At 37.2% G+C, this 21279-nt stretch overlaps 1 protein-coding gene across 5 annotated transcripts in view; it reads right to left on the bottom strand.

Moving 5' to 3' along the window:
* The window catches only part of myo7ab (myosin VIIAb), a 105122-nt gene that overhangs the window by 60707 nt on the left and 23136 nt on the right, over positions 1-21279 (bottom strand). For 3 of the 5 annotated variants that reach the window (XM_030153370.1, XM_030153369.1, XM_030153372.1), the window contains exons 4-14: positions 16395-16508; positions 13145-13297; positions 11411-11428; positions 9047-9231; positions 8807-8928; positions 6377-6519; positions 6119-6232; positions 5575-5728; positions 3156-3232; positions 2838-2957; positions 1211-1353 (exon numbers count right to left, since the gene is read on the bottom strand). In XM_030153370.1, coding sequence (XP_030009230.1) covers positions 1211-1353; positions 2838-2957; positions 3156-3232; positions 5575-5728; positions 6119-6232; positions 6377-6519; positions 8807-8928; positions 9047-9231; positions 11411-11428; positions 13145-13297; positions 16395-16508 — 1343 coding nt within the window. The remainder of the gene's footprint in view (positions 1-1210; positions 1354-2837; positions 2958-3155; positions 3233-5574; positions 5729-6118; positions 6233-6376; positions 6520-8806; positions 8929-9046; positions 9232-11410; positions 11429-13144; positions 13298-16394; positions 16509-21279) is intronic. The other 2 variants (XM_030153374.1, XM_030153373.1) reach the window with 1 other exon arrangement.

Here is a 21279-nt window from a genome sequence, read left to right as displayed (position 1 = left end):
AATGATAAAAAAGAAAGTGATGAAGGGTTGAAGTGTTGAATTAGTAGAGAAATGTTTTGTGTTATATATGGAAGTAAATCAGTCGCATCAGACTTTGAATTATAAAAGCCATTGAATTTCTAGCATTGAATTTTTTTTGTACTGAAATTAAGTATCTGATTTTTTTTTCTGAATTCAACTCTTCATATTTTCAATATCCCATTTTTTTCCTTTCAGTTTTTTTCTTTTCTTTTTTTTTTTTTTTTTTTTTTTTTTTACATTTTTTTTTTAAATGTATTTCTCATTTCTATCAGTGTAATACAACTCAATCTCCTCAGGTTGAGGAGCAAGAAAAGAAACAAAAGAACAAAAGACAAACAAATGAAAAAAACAGCCTGTGTTTGTGTCAGAATGCGTTTGTCCCTGAATGTCAGCCATTTTCCCTAGATTTTTTATGACGAGCTTCTCTTTCAACTTCTGTTTATATTGTAAGATGTTCGATGACAAGTATATCATCTGTGATTGAAAGCCATTGTTTATAAGACGGAGCATCAGTCTTAAGCCAGTTCTTTGTTGTGGACTTCTTGCCGGCTGCCAGGAGGCTCTTGACAAGATATCTGTCTCCTTCATGCACCATTTTTTCCAAATGTCCGAGGTAAAGAACAAGACAAGAATTTGGGATTACATATCCCAACACATCATATAGAGCTGAGTGAACCTGCCCCCAGAAGGGTTGAATATTTGTGCATTTCCAAAATATGTGTGTTCAACACCCCATCTTCACTTAAATTTTCAATGTACACAAATTCACAATAAAAAAATTCACATTTAAAAAAATTCAGTTCATTGGCTGTAGCCAATGCAGGAGGGCTGTCAACTACGGACCCACGGATGTTTGATCTGAATTTTATACCTTGAATTCTGTCATCTGAATCTGGCCTATTGAATTTGAGTAACTTGAATTTATATTACTTGAATTTTTTAAAGTGATTTATTTTTTTTTTTTATTCTGAATTTATGAACATTGAAAATGGGGTATTGAAAATATAAAGAGATGAATTCAGAGACAAAAAAAAAAAAAAAAAAAAATCAGATACTTAATTTCAGTGCAAGAAATTCAAAGTTTGATGAGACTGATTTACTTCCATAGTTATACAAACTAAGGTTGGGCCAATATCCAACAAGACCAATAAACCCAGATATAACAATGTGTCTAAGAAACATCACTGACCTGTTGATGATAAAGTTCTCAAAGCCAAAGATGTCCAACAAGCCGATGGATCTGCGGACGATGTTACTCTCACTGGAGGGAGGTCTGAATATGGCAGCGTTGATTTTATCCACAATCCACACAAACAACCTGCCATAGATTCCCTGGAAGAGGCAACTCAAAGTCAGGAGAAAGAAATGATTTCTTACATTTACATCACAGAAACTGTTCGTTCAATAGAAAAGGAGCCACATGCACCCTCTGGAAATGGTCAATGTCACACTGACAGAGGCTCACAAACGGTTACATAACCAGTATACAGAACCAGTGGCGTAGTGGTCCCTGGAGAAGTGGGTATACTCTGGACCCCCCCCCTTTTTTTTTTTTTTAACTAGTCCAGAAAAACTCTATTTTACAAACAGTGACATGTCAGACTACTCTATTTAGTTTACCAAAAAAATCCATTAGTATTTGCTCACTATTATAAAATTATCATGACTTGATCAGGAGCAGTTTGTAGGTTTTACTGGACACACAAGCAGTTGCATGAATGGAAATGGATTCAACATGAGGAAAACATAGGATAATGCTAGCCTTTCATACTGTTAGCCTTTCATAACGTTAGCTTACTCACACAGTTTAGCTAATGGTGACAGCATCTCTAAATGTGCAGTCCTATGTCCAGTAGTTTAAAACAGTGACTCATTCTGAAAACACCAAAAAACTTACCTCAGAATTATGTATTCCATTGAAGTAGGTTCTCTCGATATGTGTCACTCATTTGAAATACATTCATTCTGTCTTTCTTGTTCGCATTTCCAATAATCGCGCGTCTTTAAACAAGACGTGCAGTGACCTGTCAATCAACTCAGCTGGGGCGGCACTGGCACCTGAGGTGTCCAATCAGATTCCAGAGGTGGGCAGCGCTAAGCAGAGCCCCGGCTCTATTTGAGTTAGCAATATTTTACTTGGTACAACCCGCCCTACTCTGCCTCTGATTGGCTCATTAGTCCTCATAGCTAAAGTTAACCAATCTAATCAGTGAAGGCACAGAGTACTAGCCAATTAGAGGCAGAGTAGGGCGGGCCATGGCTTCACCATCCAAGGGGAAAAAATGGGCAGTTTAGTTCAGATATTACTGAATGGTGCACATCAGGGGGATTTAGATGTGGGTATACACAGTGACTGAAAAATAAGTAGGTATACTCCATATACCACCGTATACCCTGGACTACACCACTGTACAGAACCATTTATTTAACCCATAAAGACCCAAACATCCACCACCGACTAAAAGCATCTACTGATCTAATATATTTAACATCTGTTGATCCATTAACCCTATCAATACATGGAAATAATTCAGCTAAAATATAGTTTGTCATGTGACCCACTAAAATAAGTTCAACAGCCTTGACTGTGGAATTTTTGCACTTCGCAAATTCATTCCACGGGCCGGATTGGAACTTGGTGGAACGCATTTGGCCCCTGGGCTGCATGTTTGACACCCCTGGGGTAAAAAGGATTTTTAATTTCACTAAATCTTTACTGGTTAAATAACTGTTGAATAAATAAAAATGATGTCATAATATGCAATATCCTTTGGGTTAGTTGCTGTGAAAAACCACAGCACTGAAGCGTTTCATACCTTGACAAAGGCATCCCTGACATCGCGGCCCTGAGCCACACTAAGAGGCGTGGAGACACTTTCACCACGAGTGATCAGGGTGCGGGTGGTCAAACACACCATCACGTCTTTAGGCTCCACCTGCAGCACACAATGACAAACAGAACACTGAGGAGTGGTGCTGTGTCATCCATTACATTAGTAAACCCAGACATTGCTCAGCACAGATAGAAAGCTGGATAAAGAGCATGTGACGACTGAACCTGAAACATGAGAACAGATTAGTCATCTGTTAAATCCCTGTTCATACTAATGCATGCGTGTCCTTCACATACACACCTCCATGAGTGATGCAGCAGTTACCAGGTCTGGAGATCTGACCACCACACAGGCGTCCAGGTTGTCATAGGTACGAGCTGAAATAACCAAGGAGGAAAAACAGACCAATCACAACACAGCACAAAATAAACCAGATGCACCATTACCATTACTAGGGGTGTTAGAAAATATCAGTTCTGCAATTATCATGATATTTCATTTCACAATACTGTATCGATATTAAAAAGTACTGTATCAATATTTTTAGGTATTCATTCAAATGCAGATATTGTGGAGGTTCATTTTTGTTTTTTGTTTTTCTTTATTGTTTATATTTTATTTATTATTATTTAACACTGTTTTATTAAATATGGTTATTTGAAGCATCCCAAGAGCACTTTTTACTGTCTGAGAGGCACATGTTAGTTCCTTTGTTGGGATCGCACAAAAATACTGTTATGATGTTAGTTCTGGACTAATAGAATATGAACATTTGAGCAGAATCTTAAACTGTAATGTCTGTCAAACACAATTTCTGTTTGAACACAGGAACATTTTGTGATATAACATTAGATCCTGTTCTGATCAAATAAAAATCTGTTTAGCATTTGTGCATATTTCTGGTGTAATTCAATTCTTCCAGGAAATAATCATTTAAAAAAAAGAAAAACAAAAATTGTCTTTTTAACAGTATCGTGATATATCGTATGGTGATCCTAGTGTTGTGATTTGTATCGTATCACCAGATTCTTGCCAGTACACACCCCTAACCATTACCATCCTGGATTAAACTGCTTTTCCACATTCTTATATTTATTTTAAAATTCATTCATTCATCTGTCAGTCTGTGCCATTATTGAACCCCTGTGATTGAAACACAGAGCTTGTATTTCTAAGCCGGTCATCTGTATGGTCTCTATATCCTGCATTATTTATCAGTCTAACTGTCTTTTTCTGCATTGTACCGTATGTGACAAAAAGACTTACAATCGGATTTTCCGCATTGATAACTTTCAAAATAATTAAATAATCTAAATGCTATTTCAGGGGATGAAATTATAACTTGTTACCTACATCTTGTAGAAAACTCCATTTAATTTGGTTCAGTGGTCACAGAGAAATGTGGATCTATGTAAAGCATGTCATGGGTTCATTCCTTCCCAGTTTGGTACTTGGATGCTCTTGGTGTCCATATGAATGACAATATTTTGCTCATAGCTGACAGAGCAACGAGCAAGTGAATTCAAATTCTGTGCATCACATTATATATATGAATGGTGTGTGCTCGTGTGAGGTTTTGTTTTTAAAAGATTTAATATGTTTCTTTAATCATTCATTTTCACACCTTGCCAATGTTTGCAAAACTCAGAAATCTGCTTCCTTTTTGATGTAATTCATTATTCATTTCGTTAGTTGAAAATGAAAAGAAACAAGCAGTCACTTTTTCAAAGAGATATTTTTGTGTAAAAACAATTAACAGCTTCGTATTTGTAAGGCATGAACACAATGGACAACGTGTCTCCTTACAAAACTTGGAGGGAAGGGACTTCTGACATGCTTTACAAAAATTACCATTTCTCTGTGACAGCTGAAGGATTCAAAGGATTCAAAGGAGTTTTATTTGTCATTCCATCACAAAGAAGAGAACAAAACTGGTTTCTGAGGACCCGTATTTGCCATATGAATAAAATAAAAAACTAATAAATAGATAAATACATTAAAAACGACTAAAACTAAGGCTAATTCAAAATCAGTAAAATATACATCTAAAATTAAACTTTAAAATACCTACATAAAAATAATAGCACATATTTACAACCTAACCTAGCCTATACACAGTAGACACTGAAGTACAGTGCAAACAGCAGAGTGAAGTGCAAAGAGGCAGTGCAGTAAGGTGCAGTTAGGTATTTTTTATAAAGTAAATCGAATGGGGTTTTCTGCAAGATGGAGGTAATAAGTTATAGTTCCATACCCTGAAATTACATTTTGATTGATTCTCTATTTTTAAAGTTATCATTACAGAACGTCCGATTGTAATTTTTTTGGGACATACGGTATATACAGTATTGTTTATATATGGGTTTTATATGCATTTCCCCACACCTCAACACAGTAACTCAAATATGGTAAAACTAATGTATAGTATAATGTATATATTGCTTTCGGATTGAGGTTAAGCCTTGTTTTTCTCAGGATGTTCCAACTTCCCCTGAACATATTTAATGTGTGATTTCCAGCAGATTTTGTGGTTGAAGATCACACCAAGAAATTGAATTTTATTTACCCCTTCTATGTTAACTTTATTAATGCTTACCTCTATGTCTGTATTTCTCTTATGATTTCCAAATAAAATAAATTCTGTTGCTGAGTATTTTAAATATTCAACAGACAGTGATGAAGATGAGGGTAAATGTAAGGTCTGTGCAGTGTGACCTACCTTCAAATCGCAGGTTTCCCATGTGCAGGATGGCCGCCAGCAGTTTGGAAATCTCCCAGCTCTCAGTCTCAGTGAACATGAGCACCTTCATGGCGGCCAGGATGCTGGAGTAATCACGCAGGTCATCACGACCGTCACACTCTGTACAGTTACCCTGCAAGACCACACAGGAGTCACTGAAGGCAACGTGGAAACATTTTACTGACTCATACGACCCCTTTAAAGACCACTGATATGTGGCAGAATTAATGGAAAAGTACTGGAGCTTGGCATAAAATCGGAAAGATGTGAGTAATCCTGCCTTCATGTACTAGGGGAAAATTATGGTAAATACTAGTTATGAATTTGAAAATTGCACATGAACACCTCCTCATATCATATTTTCCACTGGAGAACTGGGAAAAAGTTTAGATCCATGAGCTGCCAAGATGAAAATAACCTTTGACCCTTTCAAGGAATTACTTTTAAATAACAGTAACAAGTAATCTGTAATGGATTACAGTTTGGAAGTAACTTAGACACCACTGATAGTCTTCATACTGACCATGGTGAGGTAGCAGTAGTCTGTAGCCAGGCCCAGACCCAGTTTGGCCTTCTGCTCTGGAACCATCCCCTTCAGCATGCAGTAAAACACATGGTAGTTCCTCTCATCTGGAGCCTGAACGCATCACAGCACAACAACAGCAGAAAGCAACAAACACTGATGTGAGAAGAGCATCAAGCAAACACCAGAAGGCGAAACAGAAGGCAAAACTGATCCCATAGTTCGTATTCATGTCGAAAAGCCTGTGATGCGTCTTACCTGTCGACATACTCGAGACTTCTCCAAAAGGTACTGCTCGATTTTGGCTCCTTCTATAGCCCCTCTCTTGTTGAAGTGGATGTCGATGTACTTCCCAAAGCGACTGGAGTTGTCGTTACGGATGGTCTTGGCATTGCCAAAGGCTGTGGGAATGAACAAATAATACGATGAAGAAGCAGGAAAATGAGCTGGCAGTGTGCAGCTGTAGACCGAGCACAAAGGCCTGTCGAAGTCATTTCAGATCTGGGACCACATACAGACCAATATGAGCCCAAGTGGGCCAGACCAGGAAAATAATACTCCAAACTTTTCTCTCTGTTTTAGGCTGAAAGACAGCTTCTCCCCAGCCACAATCAGACTCGTGACACAAGACATTAAGGAGGGTATGAAGTACCCCAGGTCAAGAGTCCCCCACACTGACACAGACACTTACAAATACCTCTGCTCTAAACTGAATGTACAATAACCTGCTCTACCTCCCAGTATTTTAACTGAATGTGCAATAAACTGATCTACCTCCTAGTACTTTAAATTGAATGTGCAATAACCTGCTACACGTCACAGTACTTTTAATTCAAATGTGCAATAACTTGTTTACCTCTCAGGACTCTTATTATCATTACTATTACCCCTTTTTATATAATACTCTATTGTTACAAATGTGCATCTGAGCTGTAAGTGCAATAGCTGTTTTCTTGTAGGTTTTAGCTGTGTTTTATGTTTTGTATCTGCCTGTTTTTTTACTTTTGTATTATCTTTACTCTTTGTTCAAGCTCCCTTTTTCTGACTCAGGGAAACGCACAAGAATTCCAGTGAACCTATACTGTGTCTGTGCAAATGGCAAATAAAGTCTATTCTATTCTGAAATAAGTGACAAAATGTAATTAAAAGCTACGAAAAATTACATTCTGAAAATGTTTACATCTACAAACTAACCTTTAAAAAATGTGAATGAATGAATAACACGAACAACCTGAAGTTTCTTAAGAAAAATAAGTGCAATTTTAGCAAAATTATGCCTCAGCTTATTATTTACACATGTACATTATTACTTACAGATCACAGTGAATCTACAAATACGTGTGTATCTGCACAGTTCTGAGAAATTGACAGGTTTTTAACCGGCCAATTTGGTACCTACAGTGTAGGTACTGTTGGTGACTGTGGCCAGTCACCAGCCACCATCCCTCAACCGTAGGTGTCCACATTAAATATCTCAGTAAGTTGACAGGACCCATATTTTGGGAGATATTAGTCATTTTGGATTAAAATAGCCTTCCGATCACATTGCTTGGTTGACTGGAGGCGTAGTACCACCCCAGCCAGCATGTCCATGTGGGCCCCAGAAGGGTCACATTTGGGCTGCATATAAGGGTCCCATGTGGGTTTGTCCGCAGTTTCCATGGTGACCCCACATGTGTTTGCCCATATCAGAATCAGAGATCTGAATATCTCATATTATTTATTCTTAACACTATTTATCCCACAATATTTATCTTTCATGTCATTTGCACTACTTCTCATGTTATTTGCACTATTTAAATTCTATGTTTTATAAATATCTTAGTTTGCAATACTTTTTATTTTTTAATGTAAATAACTGTGCCTTTTACTGATATTTGTTGTCTGTCTTTACATTCTTGCACTGAACCTGAGAGTTTTACTTCAGTTTCATTGTACTTGGTACAATGACAATAAAGAGATTCTGATTCTGATTTTAATTCTGATATGGGCAATCACATGTGGGGAAACTGCGGACAAACCCACCTGGGACTCTTATATGCAGCCTAAATGTAACCCTTCTGGGGCCCACATGGACATGCTGGCTGGGATGCTGCATGATGGGAAATGAAGTTAAAACCAGGAACAACGCATTTACTAATACTGTATTAATTCCACATTAATATGACCAGTAGTTCCCCATGGGTCAACACGCCAGTATAAGAAACATACTGTGTTATAACATATAAACATGACATGTTTAGTCTATTATTTTGCTTTTTATTCTTCTGTATGACACTGTTTTAATTGTATAGCTGTTTTATATTTTTAAACTATTCTTGTATTTTTCTTTCATTTTTGGTTTTTCCCCTATAAGTCACTTTGGAAAAAAGCATCTGCCAAATGCATAAATGTAAATGTAAATGTAAATGTGTGCGCACGGGAAAACCCTCAACCTGACTTATTAGTGCATGCCAAAGTTTTCAGACATATGGGCGGATGACCAACTGATGACAATACCCTGCGCCCAGTGTGGCCAAGGATAAGAATAGAAAACAACAGCAAACACATGATACATAATAAATTAGAAGTATAAAAAAGGACTGGTAGAAAATCAGGACAAACAGGATCAAACCATAAGGTGCAACAATAAACTGTAATATATAAAGTAAAATAGACGTTTTTCAGTCAGATGCAGTTTGACTTCACCTTCGAGGATGGGCGTGGCCTCCAGGACCTGCTGCTCTATCCACGAGTGTTGTCCACTGATGGCAGCGAGGAACTGCAGGATCAGCTTTGTGCTTTCTGTTTTCCCAGCTCCAGACTCACCACTGTCGAATAAACACACACAGAAACCACTGTCACACACTCACCAAATACAAAGCCTCTTTTCATGAGGCTTAGTTTGGTTGAATCCAGCAGAATTTATACAGTATATGTTGAAAAAACCTGATGATGCAACACTGATCCTTGTTGTTTCGCTGCATGTTGAAGTAGCAGTTGTCTGCTATAGCGAATATGTGCGGCGGCATCTCCCCGATCTTTTTGTTGGTATACAGTCGGATCTGGTCTGGAGTGTAGATGGGGAGCAGTTGGTATGGATTAACTGCAACCAAGATCGAACCCGTATACGTCTGCAGGACACCAGACACAGAAGAATGGATTTTTTTTTAATATCAGTTGCATTTTCACATGTAAAGTTACAACTTAATATCATATACGATTAGAGAAAATAAAAAGAAGTTAACCCATAAAGACCCAAACATCCACCATCGACAAAAAGCACCTACTGAATCACTAATCCTATCAATCCATGTCAATAATTGGTCTCAAATACAGTTCTTCATCTTTTCATGGTCATCAGATATGACCCATTTGGACGTTCAGGGGCTCCATAGTTACCGTGGAAACATCGTCATCTTCTACAACATTGATTCACCAGTAAAACCCATGGAGTTGGAGTAATGACAGCGGATGGAGATGCTTGTTTTTATGTTCAGTTGATATATTGTGTTGATAAAGGTCACTTTTTCCAAATTTTTACTGATTTGATAAAACAACTTTTGAATTTACTCTGAGATATTATGTACATCTACATGATTAGTGGATTAAATATAAGAAAACACATTATTTACACTAAAAAATGCAAAATGCAGAGGATGATGTCATAATAAATGGTGATAAATCACTTGGGAAAGAAAAAAAGTTGTGGAACTTGTAAAAATTATAGATGTGGGTCTTTAAGGGTTAAAGTCCAATAACAAAGTCCTTTGCATCAGTCGCATAGAATCATAATTTTTATAGCAAATTGTATGTACAATCAAAAACATGATCATTTAAAGCATGTCCAAAGAGCCCAAAACGAGATTTTTTAATAGAAATCTGATCAAGCTAATGAAGAAACTAAAGAAAAAGTCAGTTGAGTTGATAAGAATTCAAATCCAACTTCAGCAAAGTTAGAGGAGCCTACATTTCATACCTAAAAGGTAACAGTAATTATGAATTCAGATCCCTGTAAAAACATCACAGTTATGTTCATCCAGCTGCTGTTGACTAGATTGTGTAATTTTCTGCATCGGTTTAAAACACACATAAACTGTGCAGTGGCAGCTGCTGACGTGGCCATGGTGTATTGAAGGTTTTAGCCCAGAAATGCAAACTTTACACACTTTGTATCTGATCATTTTTATGGAATAAAACAGTTTTTTTCCTTGTGTTTAGTTGTACTAGAGCAGATACAATGAAGTTAGCAAAAACAGAAATGTGCATGTTTACACATGAGGTCGAATTTGGTGGCATTTAACATATGCCAGTGTTTATTTTGTTTTCACATATGCTTCAGGGTGGTTTTCTTGACCAAATAATGTCTCAGTAGTCTCTTGTATTAGAACATGATAATGGCCAAATGTTCAATTTGACGCTTCAAAACAACAGTCCACAAACTACAGAGGTGAAGGTACATACCGATAGCCTGACAGCATAACTGTCTAACTCATACACAAATGGACAAAAGTATGTGGACATGCTGAATTCAGGTGTTTCTTTTCTAACAGGGGTCTGGGATAAAAAACAATAACGACTCATGTCAGAATATAGTTTTATATTATTGGGATAAATATCATTGCACTGGTTAGTTTGGTTTAAATGATCTTTTTTCCAAAATGCCTCAGAAATGGTTTTGACTTAATTTCTCTCAACATTGATTTTTTTTATCCATGACTAATTTTAAATGTTCTTCCTCTAAATTTCTAAAAAAAAATTCCTGCTCTGTAAATAATAATCTTCTTCCACATCTAACCATCTACTTTCTTCACATCTCACTGAGGAAAAAAAATCTAACATTAAACTTTAAGGAAATATTGATGTTTCTAAACTATATGGACATAACTTTTGGGACACATCATGTCTCCAGCTATAAGATGTCCTGTTCATGAGAATCTGACATAGAAACATCAATATTAATTATGAATATGATATTTATCCCATAATATAAAACTATATTCTGACATTAGTCATATTGTTTTGTATCCTACACCCCTGTTAGAAAAGAAACATCTGGATTCAACGTGTCCACAGAGTTTTGTCCATTTGTGTATGAGTTAGGTCATTATGCTATGAAGCTAACGATATACTTCTAATACACAGTTTATGGTTTTAAATAGATTGTGCAGTGATTGGCCTTGATTTAAGTCATGATCTGAGAAGCAGAAGCTCATCTATGGGTTAAAGATGTCACAAAATATTAATAATAGTCCCTAAAGTCTGTTAGAAAATTGTTCTTTCACTTATGCTGTGATTTGAGTTTATACTCACCCATCCACCACAAACTGTCTACAGGGAGAGGGAAAACACAACAACCAAAAACAATTACTGCTCTAACCAGGATGCACTTTGGAGAGAAACAGTAGGAGCTTTGGTTCATTTTATCCACGACATATGAGCCATGGAACATCTGTTTGTATCACCATATAACCGTGTGCACAGTGAGGTTATTTCCTTCATTCCTTTATAGCAGGGCTGTCAAACTCATTTTAGTTCAGTTCCACATTCAGCTAAATTTGACCTGAAGTGAGCCGAACTAGTAAAATAATAACATAATAATATATAAATAATGCCAGCTCCAAACTTTTCTCCATGTTTTAGAGCGAAAAAAGTAAAATTACATTATGAAGATGTTTGTATCTACAAAATATCCTCTCACACAATGTGAATAGTATGAACAAACTGAAAAAAATGTGCAATTTTAATAATATTCTGCCTCAGTTTATCATTTCCATATGTACATTACTACTTACAAATCACAGTGGATCTACAAATACACAAAACATTTAATAACAGGTAGGATTATTATTAAAATTGCACTTACTTCTCTTAAGACATTTCAGGTTGTTCATATTTGTTCAGGTTATTCAGATATTTTTGCAATATTATACTTTGTTTCAGTGTAAATACAAGAAAACATTTACAAAGAGAAAAGTTTGGAGTTGTGAGTATTTATACGTTATTATGACCGACCAGAGATTGAACTGGTCTGAATGTGGAACCTGAACTAAAAGGATGGTTAATATCTTCAGTGTAATTTTTGCATTTCACAAATTCCTCCCGAGGGCCGGATTGGACCCTTTGGCCGCATGTTTGACACCTGTGCTTTATATCAGGGGTGTCAAACATGCGGCCCGGGGGCCAAATCTGGCCCACCAAAGGGTCCAATCCGGCCCCCGGGATGAATTAGTGAAATACAAAAATTACACTGAAGATATTAACAATCAAGGATGTCAAAATAAATTTAGTTCAATTCCATCTAAAGTGGCTCAGACCAGTAAAATACTATCATAATAAAGTATAAATAACAAAAACCACATATTTTTCTCTTTGTTTTAGTAAAAAAAAAAAAAAGTTAAATTACACAAAAATGTTAACATTAACAGACTAGCCTTTTACAAAAAATGTGAAAAACCTGAACAAATATGAACAACCTGAAATGTCTTAAGAGATTTAAGAGCAATTTTACCAATATTATTATTAAATGTTTTGTGCATTTGTAGATCCACTGTGATCTGAGTGTTGTAATAAACATGTAAAACCGAGAAGCTGAGGCCAAATAATGGCATAAATTGTTAAAATTACACTTTTTTTCTTAATAAATTTCATTTTTCTTTTTTTTCTTTTCATTTTCTTTTTTTTTTTTTTTGGTTCACGTTTTTCCATATTTCTTTAAAGGATAGTTTGTAGATGTAGAAATTTTGATAATATATTCTTACTTTTTTCACTCTAAAACATAGAAATTAGACACACAAATTTTGCAATTGATATTAATTATGTATTATTATGTAATTATTTTAATGATCCGGCCCACTGCAGGTCATATTGGGCTTTATGTGGCCCCTGAACTAACATGAGTTTGACACCCCTGCTTTATATAGTAACAGTGCAGATTCCACAGAGCGCTAGTCTCTGTAAACAGCTGAGGTGTCCTGTGCTGTGGACATACTACGACAGGTAAAAGCTCAGCGGTCACAGACAGAACTGTTGCCGTCGGTTACTAACATAGATGACGTGCTCCTTGTAGCGGATGAGCAGGTTACGGAGGATGCCGGCTTCATTGAGGTCTCCGAGGCGGATCATGTCCTCCACCCCATGGATGGAGGTCGGGTGCATGGGCTTGATGTTGGTGGCATTCTGAGGGGAGATCCAGTGTTCCTGTGGGAGTGGGGGAAAAGACAGAGGGGTTTATATTAAACACAGACTTATTTCTGGAGTCATTCTCATATTCTGGTGTTACTGTTCCTCACACTTTGGTTTTGAAATCTGCGAGTGTTAATATTGGTTCGACAAAGACTGACGGAGCATAAGGGGGAGTGGTCACAGCGGGTCAAAGTTAGAGGTAAAACATACAAATAAAGTGATCTGAATGTTTGGGTACTCATTTTACTGCTCATCTTTGTTTGTTTAACCCATAGATACCAAGAGACTTTAAAATATCCAAGCACCCTCTGTAGTTGGACTACACCTACTTTTCGAACCACCGTAGATCTACACTTAAATCACTGATTCACTTTATATCACTGCTACACTTTATATCACTGCCCTGAAATGAATAAATACAACCAGAAGTCTTTATTTACAGCAGGGGTGTCAAACTCATTTTAGTTCAGGGGCCACATTTAGCCAAATTTGATCTGAAGTGGGCCAAACCAGTAAAATAATAACATACTAATATACAGACAATGTAAACTCCAAACTTTTCTCCATGTTTTAGAGTGAAAAAAGTAAAATTACATTATAAAAACATTTACATCTACAAACTATCCTTTAAAACAACATGAACAACCTAAACAAACTGACATTTCTTAGGAAAAATAAGTGCAATTTTAACAGTTTTATGCTTCAGTTTAACATTTACTCATGTACTTTATAACTTACAGATCACAGTGGATCCACAAATACACAAAACATTTAATAACAGGCAGAATATTTGTAAAACTGCACTTCTTAAGACATTTCAGGTTCATATTTGTTCAGGTTATTCTTTTTTTTATGACAAATGATAGCTTGTTTGAGTAAAAATACAGTAAAATTACATAAAAATGTTAACATTTACAAAGAGAACATTTTTGAGTTGTCATTATTTATAGGTTATTGGTCCTGACCCACTTGAGATTGAATTGAATTGGTCTGAATGTGGAACCTGAACTAAAATGATTAATATCTTCAGTGTAATTTTTGCATTTCACAAATTCATCGCGTGGGCTGGAATGGACCCTTTGGTGGGCCGGATTTGGCCCCCGGGCCGCATGTTTGACACCCCTGATTTACAGTATTGTACAGGAAGCTCTTTTAGAGGTAGTTCCTTAGTTCTTTAGCAAGTGTCTTTAGAGTATATATACTAACCTTAATGTCAAACTGGTACTAAACTACTGTTGTGTTGTGGTCTGTCTGTTTTTTGTCTTGTGCTGTATGTAAAGCTGCTGAATACTTGAATTTCCCTCGGAATCAATAAAGTATCTATCTGTCTGTCTGTCTGTCTGTCTATCTATAGACCCAGTGGTACTTTTGTGTCAGTTCCCAAATTAATTCTTCTCTCTTTTTTAACCTTTCTTATCTGATTTATCACCCTTTATTATGACATTATCCTCTGTATTTTATGTTTTTTTTTTCGGTTAAAATAATGTATTTTCTTATATTTAATTCACTGATCATGTAGATCAGGGGTCACCAACCCTGGTCCTCCACATCTACTATCCTACATGTTTTAGATGTTTCCCTCTTCCAGTCCACCCAATGGTCATTATCGGGGTCCTGCAGAGCTTGATAGGGTTATCATTTGAATCAGGTGTGTTGGAGGAGGGACACAACTAAAACATGCAGGATAGTAGATCTCAAGGACTCTGATGTAGATGTTCATAAAGTCTCACAGTAAATTCAATGGTTATTTTATCAAAACAATGACAACTGAAGAAAAAAGTCACTTTTTCAGCTAAATCTCTCATTAACTGAACATAAACCCAGTGTGTCCGTCCACTGTCATTGATCCAACTGCATGGGTTTGACTGGTGAATCCATGTTGTAGAAGATGGCAGTGTTTCCATGGTAACTACAGAGCCTCTGAACATCCAAATGGGTCATATCTGATGACCATGAAAAGATGATTAACTGTATTTTACGCCAATTATTTACATGCTTTGATAGGATTAGTGGATGAACAGGTATTAAACAGTTGCATCAGTAGATGGTTTTGGTCGATGGTGGTTGTTTGGGGGTTAATGGGTTAAGTCTGGTTAACCTGGAGGTTCGTTTTAAACCAGTGTGATTATCCCTATGCTTGTGTTTTTGCCCATTACACTGAATATGTTTTGGTATCTAATCTCACAGCTTCACTGCCCACAGACACAGCAGGGAGGTTTGGATATTTTACTGGAACACGTTCCATAAATCATCACTGTTAGTACCGTATTTTCCAGACTATAAGCCGCTACTTTTTTCTCACTCTTTGAACCCTGCGGCTTATTCAACAATGCAGCTCAAGTTTAGATTTTTGCGGGCTAACGGCCTCCAGGGGGCGCTCTAGCAGGAAGCACAAAAGTGAGACAGACAAGTGGAAGAGGTGATGAAGAGGAAAAGTTTTAAGCTTAACTTTAAACAATCATTTTGCGTGTCATGCACAAACCCTCATCATGGAAAACACACGAAGAAATGCATATGATGCAGCTTTTAAGTTAAAATCAATGAAGTGTCTGTCCAGGAAGGAAATAGAGCTGCTGCACAGAAGTGACAATGAGAGACAACGGAAGAGAGACGTAGAAGGAGTGTGACGGAGCCTTTCTGAGAATGTTCAACTCCAACACTGAAGAAGACGACTGCAGTGGTTTCAGTGAGCAGAAGGAAGATGAAGATACAGATCAACGACTTTTCCGGGTTTTTGAACCAGTCGTGTTCCTGCCGTTTTACTGCCGTGTTACAGGCACTGTTTGGAAAAAAGCAGTTAAGGTATGGAAATAAATATTTAAATAATCTTTCTGTTTACCATCTTTCTGTTTAAATATCTCATGTTACAACGTGGACACCTGTAGCTTATAATCAGGTGCGGCTTATACATGTACAAATATTTTTTCCTTTTAAAATTTGGTGGGTGTGGCTTATATTCAGGTGCGCTCTATAGTCTGGAAAATACGGTACTTCCAAATATAAAAAATACAACATGCATTGTATAACTTTTGTACTGAACAGCAAATGTATTACCTTAAACATACCAAACCTGAAGGACTGTATGTTATGTAATCGTCTTTTCCCTACTTACCCGACCTTCATCGTCCAGAACCAGGATCTGTCCAGAGTCGCACAGTTTGACCACGGCTCCCACAGGCACGTCAAACTCTCGGCCTGTTTTCAGATCTAGCCACACATAGTCCCCCTAGAGTAGAAAACACACAGTCTACAGCAGGTTATATTAAAACATACCATGTGCAACTCCCACTAATATGGGAGACATTTGAAAGCATGTGGCCAAAAATGGTTTAGGTGTTCCACCCAAGTCTGATAATAGCAGGGAAAACAAGGAGTAATAACGTGCCCTCGGCTCTTCTGTCCACGCCAAAGTTTCTGCACATACGAACAGACAACGAACTGATGCCAATACCCTGTGGTCAGGGCTGAGGGTAAAAACAGCTCAACAGTGACACATTTATGTGGTCATGTAATTCAGAGTATAACGTCAACAAAGCATTAACCTGGGATTCCTTTATGAACTGGCCAAACATAGAAATGTGTTCAGATACTGTACAAACTCTATCAATGTGCAGATGTAGCAAAACTTTACTGACACTTAAGCTCTAAGCCTGTGTTGTCACAGAGAAATACTGGTGTCGACAATAGACACTGTCTGTCCGTCTGTCTGTCTGTCCGTCTGTCCGTCTGTCCGTCCGTCCGTCCGTCCGTCCGTCCATCTATCTATCCATCCCTCTGTCCGTCCATCCATCCCTCTCTCTCCCTCCCTCCCTCTGTCCATCTATCCATCTATCTTTCTCTCTCTCTCTCCCCCTCTGTGTGTCCGTCCGTCCATCCATCCATCTATCTCTCTCTCTCTCCATCCCTCTGTCTGTCTATCTATCTCTCTATCTATCCCTCTGTCCGCCCATCCATCCATCCATCCATTCCTCTCTCTCCCTCTCTCCCTCTGTCCATCTATCATCTATCCATCCATCTTTCTAATTTTTAACATATGTTCCTTGCTGCACTGTGGTTTTTAGAGTTACACAGTTTCCATATTCTGATTGTTCTGTACATATGGTGAAACTGACAATAAAGATCTGTGGTGATGCATCCCATTTGACCTTCATTGAAAATGAAGGTCAGTGTCCAAAGAGCTTCCTAAGTTGCATCTACATACCAGACAGAGGTGTTGACACTGATGGACAGACAGACGGACAGATACTACCCCTGCAGCTGATAGCTGATCTGTAATCTGATCAGTAACTGAATTTCCTTTCTCACACAAAAACACATCGTACATCTGGTGGAAAACAGCAGATGCATGGTATCCATCATCAGGCAAACAGTAGTTACACTGTATCTGTGTTCATAAACAAAACAGTCTGCAGCAGAACTGGCTTGTGAACAGTTCTATTTGAATGGTTCGCTCTGACTTCAGTCACAGCGTGAAGGTGAGTTCATCACAGTTCACTTTCACAGAGCAGAGAAGACGAGCTGTTCTCATCACATGCACTATCAGCTCTGCAAGTCATTATGATATGAATATACCAGCATCAATTAAAAAACAACTAGTTTTTAAAAAATAAAATGGTAAAATGTCTGTAGGTTCTCATTTGCCCAGGTCATCATTGTTCTTGGTTCAGCTGGACTGGTTTAGCTCTTTTAGATTTGTGCTCTTCCACTTTCACAAAACTTTCAAAAGAGCTAAACCAGTCCAGCTGAACCGAGGTGAACTACTAAGAAGATTTACCTATCATATATTTACTTTATTGGCAAAGAAAATATGTTTTTACATAACCTCATATTTCAGTGTTTTTCAGCCTTGGGGTCACCTGGAATTCAAATGGGGTCACCTGAAATTTCTAGTAATTGATAAAAAATAAAAATAAAAACTTACTAATAAAAAATATATAGTGAGTGGAGAGAGACAACCCCAATCCATAAGAGACATGACAAACTGTGGTTGTGAAACTGCAGCACTGTGGTTCTGTTTATCTGTCAAATGTTCATTGTGGTCAGTTTCAGATGCTGCAGCTCTTTCATAATTCATAGTTTGAGTTCTTGTTTGTTCAGTATTAATTGTCAGCCTTGGAAATCCAAGCTGGACTGACTGTACATATCCTGACCAAGGAAAATCCAATTCTCCCTTTGTGCAGTAATCTACACCTGGATTTACTGCCTCTGTCCAGAATAATATACATTATATAGACTAAATGTTGTCTTAAATTAATGTTAATTTGCAAAATAGTATAGCAAACTATTACATGATCGAAAACAAATTAATTTTTGCAACAAAAAAAAAAGTCTCCGTTTTGAGTGTCTGGGGTCACCAGAAATTTGTGATGTTAAAATGGGGTCACGAGCAGAAAAAGGTTGGGAACCACTGTCATAGGTGGTCATACAGGCAGAAAGAGAAAACAAGTGTAATCATAATTATTTTATTTTGCTGATGAAGTGAACTGGCCTTGTCATGATATAGTCAAATCAATCATTCAAACTACATTAGGTTGCTTTTGTAAAAAGTGTCTGCTAGAGACAGTTGAAGACGTTGTGTTACATATGACCAGGATGAGATCATCTCAGAGTCAGCCAAGGGAAAAGTAACTCCATAACGGGAGTCAGTGTGTCTGCTCGTATCATTTAGTCAGTAACTACAAACTGTATCTGCTGACATCTGATCTGCACATTGGAACAAAGTTAATGTTCATTATTTACAGTCTAATGATTTTGTTTCTATCAGTCCTGATATTATATTAATATGATGTAACGTTCAGTTCACTTTTCACACAAACAGCCAATAGAAATGTTCTTCCTTCCTACACTGAAGACATTTCAGAGCCCGGACTTCATATGAATACTTGGGTAAAGAAGCTCCTTCTGTATTTTCATAACAGGCTGTTTTCATCCATGCATTTGTACACATACTGGAGTAAACAAAAGCATGAGGCTTTACCACCTCTGTGCAATGTGCAGTGTTTATCTGTACTGTGGATACCTGGCATCTACAAATGCCATTATGTGCAAACATCACAAAGCTCCATTATAAAACCAGAGGCCCAAAGCCTCAGCAGCACCGCTTTACACAAAAAACAACAACAAAAACAACTGTCTGTTAGTTCATAGTAATATTTTTGAAACATGATTATATGTTGAATATGTTATATGAATAATTATACACAGTATAATGTAAGACATTTTAGGTCTCAAACCACATTTAAAGTCATGACCTCTTTACAGAACAAAACCACACCTCCATAGCGTCATACATTATACTAGAGTCATAATGTTGTGAGCATTATTAATTTTAATGTATAATGAATAACAGGGAAGTATCAGTGTTGCATAAAACACACGTCATGTTCAGCTGCCAAATGAATAGAAGGATTTAGTCTGAGTCAGGCTTAGCTCTATCCACCTTCACCTCACAAAGGCCATGATGTAACCCTTTACTTCCAGGTCTGGTGCTAATGACTGGTAACAATGTACATGTTACATGGAACTTCAGCCACATGCAAAATGTTAATCACATATCGTTGTCATTAACATCAACTTTCTGTGATCTTTAAACACACTAACAAATGACCAATGAATGAAACACTAAACTAACACTAACATTAACAAATGTAGTTTATTTAGTTTGTCATGTGGGATTTAACATAAAATAACCTAGTTACCAGTGTTGTCTGTGTTTTCAGTGAGCTAGTGGGAGCATTAGCTTGGTGAATTTGACCTACACATATAAAAAGGGAGACGGGGACATAACCATAATGATGCCATCTGTCATTTTAGAGTCACAGTGACGGTCATGCAAAGTTGTCAACGGTTTTAAAGACACTTTAATAATAAAACTAGATGGACAAAACACATGTGATGATTAAACAAACTTAAGACAGTCTACAGTGAAAACAACTTAATAAAACACAGAGCGTATTTTTCTAAATGAGAAATGATGCAGAGGTAAATTTGACCCATTTTTGGTGGTTCTAGTCAATCAATCAATCAATCAATCAAATTTTATTTATATAGCGCCTAATCATAACAAAAGTAAAGTAATGACACTTTACATATACTGTTGATATTAATTTTATATTTTAAACTGAATGTGGTGTGGACAGATGTTTATATGTGTACACCAGTCTTCAATTCAGTTCTGTTTAAACTACTGAGTCTGATAATGATCCTATTTTATTATTGTTCTATTGAACAACTCTGTGTTTCTGTCTGTTTATGACGTAACATCAGCTTTGAAAACATCTCATATTGTGGTTCATAACAGAACTTTCTAAAGTCTCTTTTCTACCCATGGCTTGGCATCTACGTATAAACAATTCTAAATTTCCGATCCACTTTGGTGATGAGTGTCCACAGGGTACCTTTAAGCCTCCTGCAGCATACACCACACGCCTGCTGAGACCATAATACCAACTGTCTGATGGAACACCTACTTTTGATTTACACTTGCACAAAACTTCAAGAAAAAACACCTCGATTTTGAAGAAAAAGAGACTTCTCCCAGGACCTCAATATAACACATATTACTCTTATATGTCACTTTCTAAAAATACTCACAGGTTTCAAATATCTCCACAGCATTGCGATGCTGAGCATGACAGGAGCTGTTGGCAAATCTCTTCATAATAGAAAACAGAAACTCTGCAGCACAAAGCTTAATGCCCCCCCCAGTCTAGACGTGACCTTAAGGATGCTATTTCTATTTCCCTTTAACAACAGCCACACGTCTTCTACAGGAGGCAGGGTTATCGAAGCGGCTCAGAGACTGAAACTGAGACGTGCCCTACAGGTAACCCAGAAAACATGAAACGTAATAAAACACATTCATCATATATCCTCATATCCTCATGTATCATGTTGTGTCGTTTCATATCACCCTGACCTTTGGCTTCTGAAGTGTAATCACATGAACCTTGCATCCAAGTGAGTATTTGTTCCAAATTTGAGGAAATTCTGTTACG

This window comes from Sphaeramia orbicularis, chromosome 14, assembly GCF_902148855.1.
Source record: "Sphaeramia orbicularis chromosome 14, fSphaOr1.1, whole genome shotgun sequence".
NCBI lineage: Eukaryota > Metazoa > Chordata > Actinopteri > Kurtiformes > Apogonidae > Sphaeramia > Sphaeramia orbicularis.
Note: the sequence above shows the minus strand (reverse complement) of the source record. Positions and strands in the feature narration are given on the sequence as shown.